Source organism: Drosophila mojavensis, unplaced genomic scaffold (genome assembly GCF_018153725.1).
Source record: "Drosophila mojavensis isolate 15081-1352.22 unplaced genomic scaffold, ASM1815372v1 contig_80, whole genome shotgun sequence".
NCBI lineage: Eukaryota > Metazoa > Arthropoda > Insecta > Diptera > Drosophilidae > Drosophila > Drosophila mojavensis.
Window position 1 is genome coordinate 6394644 of NW_025318906.1, and position 1995 is coordinate 6396638.

Consider the following 1995-nt stretch of genomic DNA (forward strand, 5'->3'; position numbering starts at 1 on the left):
AATTTCTACGCTTCAAGCTTCAAAAGTTTTTAACAAAGTCCTAAAAGATGCCCCTAAACTTTGCGTCAATTTTACTTTGTCTAGCGGGCACGCAACAATTATTTAAAGCATACTTTTGCGCTGACCCACAAAATACAATTCGATTTAGTCAAAGCTTAAAGCGCCCGCTCTCTCTCTCTCCCTCTCGCACGCTCTCTTTATCTAATATTGTGATCGCTGCTCGCGCTGCTTTCACTGTTTTTTCGTTAGTTGCTTTTCGCACTTCACGCTGAGAGGTTTTGCGTTCTGTTTATTTGTTGTGGCCGGCAATTTATCAAAATGAGCACCGGGTAAAGTCAACATTGTTTGTTTTTGCCGCATGCAATGAAGTAATCAACATTATTTTATTTTATTTCTATCTAATGCTCATTTTTTAATATACAGATTAGTGAATAAACCAGTTCTCTACTATGCGCCACGCAGCCCGCCCTGTCGCTCAGTTCTGCTCACGGCCGCTGCTTTGGGACTCGAACTGGATTTGCGGTAAGTTTTCGATATCGAAAATAGTTTGCTGACTTTTGTATGCTCTTTGCGGTCGCATAGTTCGAAACGTAAATGTTGTAAATGAATGTGGCTCAAAGTTAGAATGCAGCGCAATGCAGTTAACAGTGTTATGTTAAGCAACTGTTATGTTATTAGCAGCTGCCTATTAAATTCGTGCACTTTACTAGGCTTTTATATGTATTTAGTTAGACTAAAAATGAGCTTTAAAAATTTTAATGCTTAATGCAGAATACAAATGAACTAAAATGCTGAATGTTAAGTCTGATTTATGTATATATTAAACTGTTAACTGACTGTTGGCGGAATATACTTGTAATTGAGGTATAATATTGTATATCAATTATCTAATTCTCTCAAAAAATGAGTAAAAAAAACATTTCTAAGACCAGCTAGAGCTACAACTTTCATTCATTTTATATGACCACTGCTGCTCTACAAACCAGTTGCATTTACATCGAATTCAACTCTATCTAACTCTCTCTCTCTCTCTCTTTCGTCTTCTCTCCCTCTGCAGCATCGTGAACGTAAAGGCCGGCGAGCACATGACAGAGGAGTTTCTCAAACTCAATCCACAGCACACAATTCCCGTGCTGGATGACAATGGAGTCGTGGTGAGCGACTCCCATGTGATCTGCAGTTATCTGGCGGACAAGTATGCTGGCGCTGACGATTCGCTCTATCCCAAGAACGAAGCGCAGCGTCGCCTGATCGATGCGCGGCTCTACTACGACTGCGGACACCTGTTTCCACGTGTGCGCTTCATTGTGGAGCCTGTGATTTACTTTGGCGTTAAGCAGATACCCGAAGATCGCATAAGCTACATGCAGAAGGCCTACGACGGACTGGAGCACTGCCTGGCTGCAGGCGCCTATCTGGCCGGCGATAAGCTGACCATTGCGGACCTGTGCAGTGTGGCAACGGTGAGCACAGCGGCGGCCTTTGCGCCCATCGACGAGGCCAAGTATCCCCAGCTAACTGCATGGATAAAGCGCATGGAGGCGCTGCCCTACTACGAGGCGAACAATCGGCAGGGCCTCGATATGCTGGTCAAGGTGGTCAAGGGTCTGCTGGCCGAGCAGTAGACCTGAATGGCCGGACATCAATCAATATTGGCAATAATACACGAGATGTTTTCTTTGTCGCCCATTCCACTGTTTTTCTCTGTATATTCCTTTCTCTCTCGCTCTCGCTCTCCCTCGATACACAATGAGTTTCATTGAGTTTCATTTGAGCTGGCGGCGGGATTGGACCAAGTTTTTTTTGTGGCCAGAGGATATATAATAGCAAGAGGGAAGTGGCATCGCAGCTGTTGGCAAAGTAATGGCAAAAGTTTTTTTTATGGGCTTCAGGTCTAACAACTTGCTGCATAGACTGTTTGAGCGAAATATAAGCCAAAGTTTTTGGACGTCTTTTGTTGTTGGCCGTTGCCTTTGCCGCTGCCCTTGCCTATGC

General features: G+C 44.1%; 1 protein-coding gene across 1 annotated transcript; it reads left to right on the forward strand.

The window, feature by feature from the left end:
• Positions 1-242: 242 nt before the first annotated feature.
• Positions 243-1689, forward strand: LOC6578931 (glutathione S-transferase 1). The gene is made up of 3 exons (XM_002004794.4): positions 243-329; positions 424-522; positions 1058-1689. Exons 1-3 carry the CDS (start codon positions 319-321, stop codon positions 1623-1625), a joined length of 678 nt encoding a protein of 225 aa, XP_002004830.1. The 5' UTR covers positions 243-318; the 3' UTR covers positions 1626-1689.
• The last annotated feature ends 306 nt before the right edge of the window (positions 1690-1995 follow it).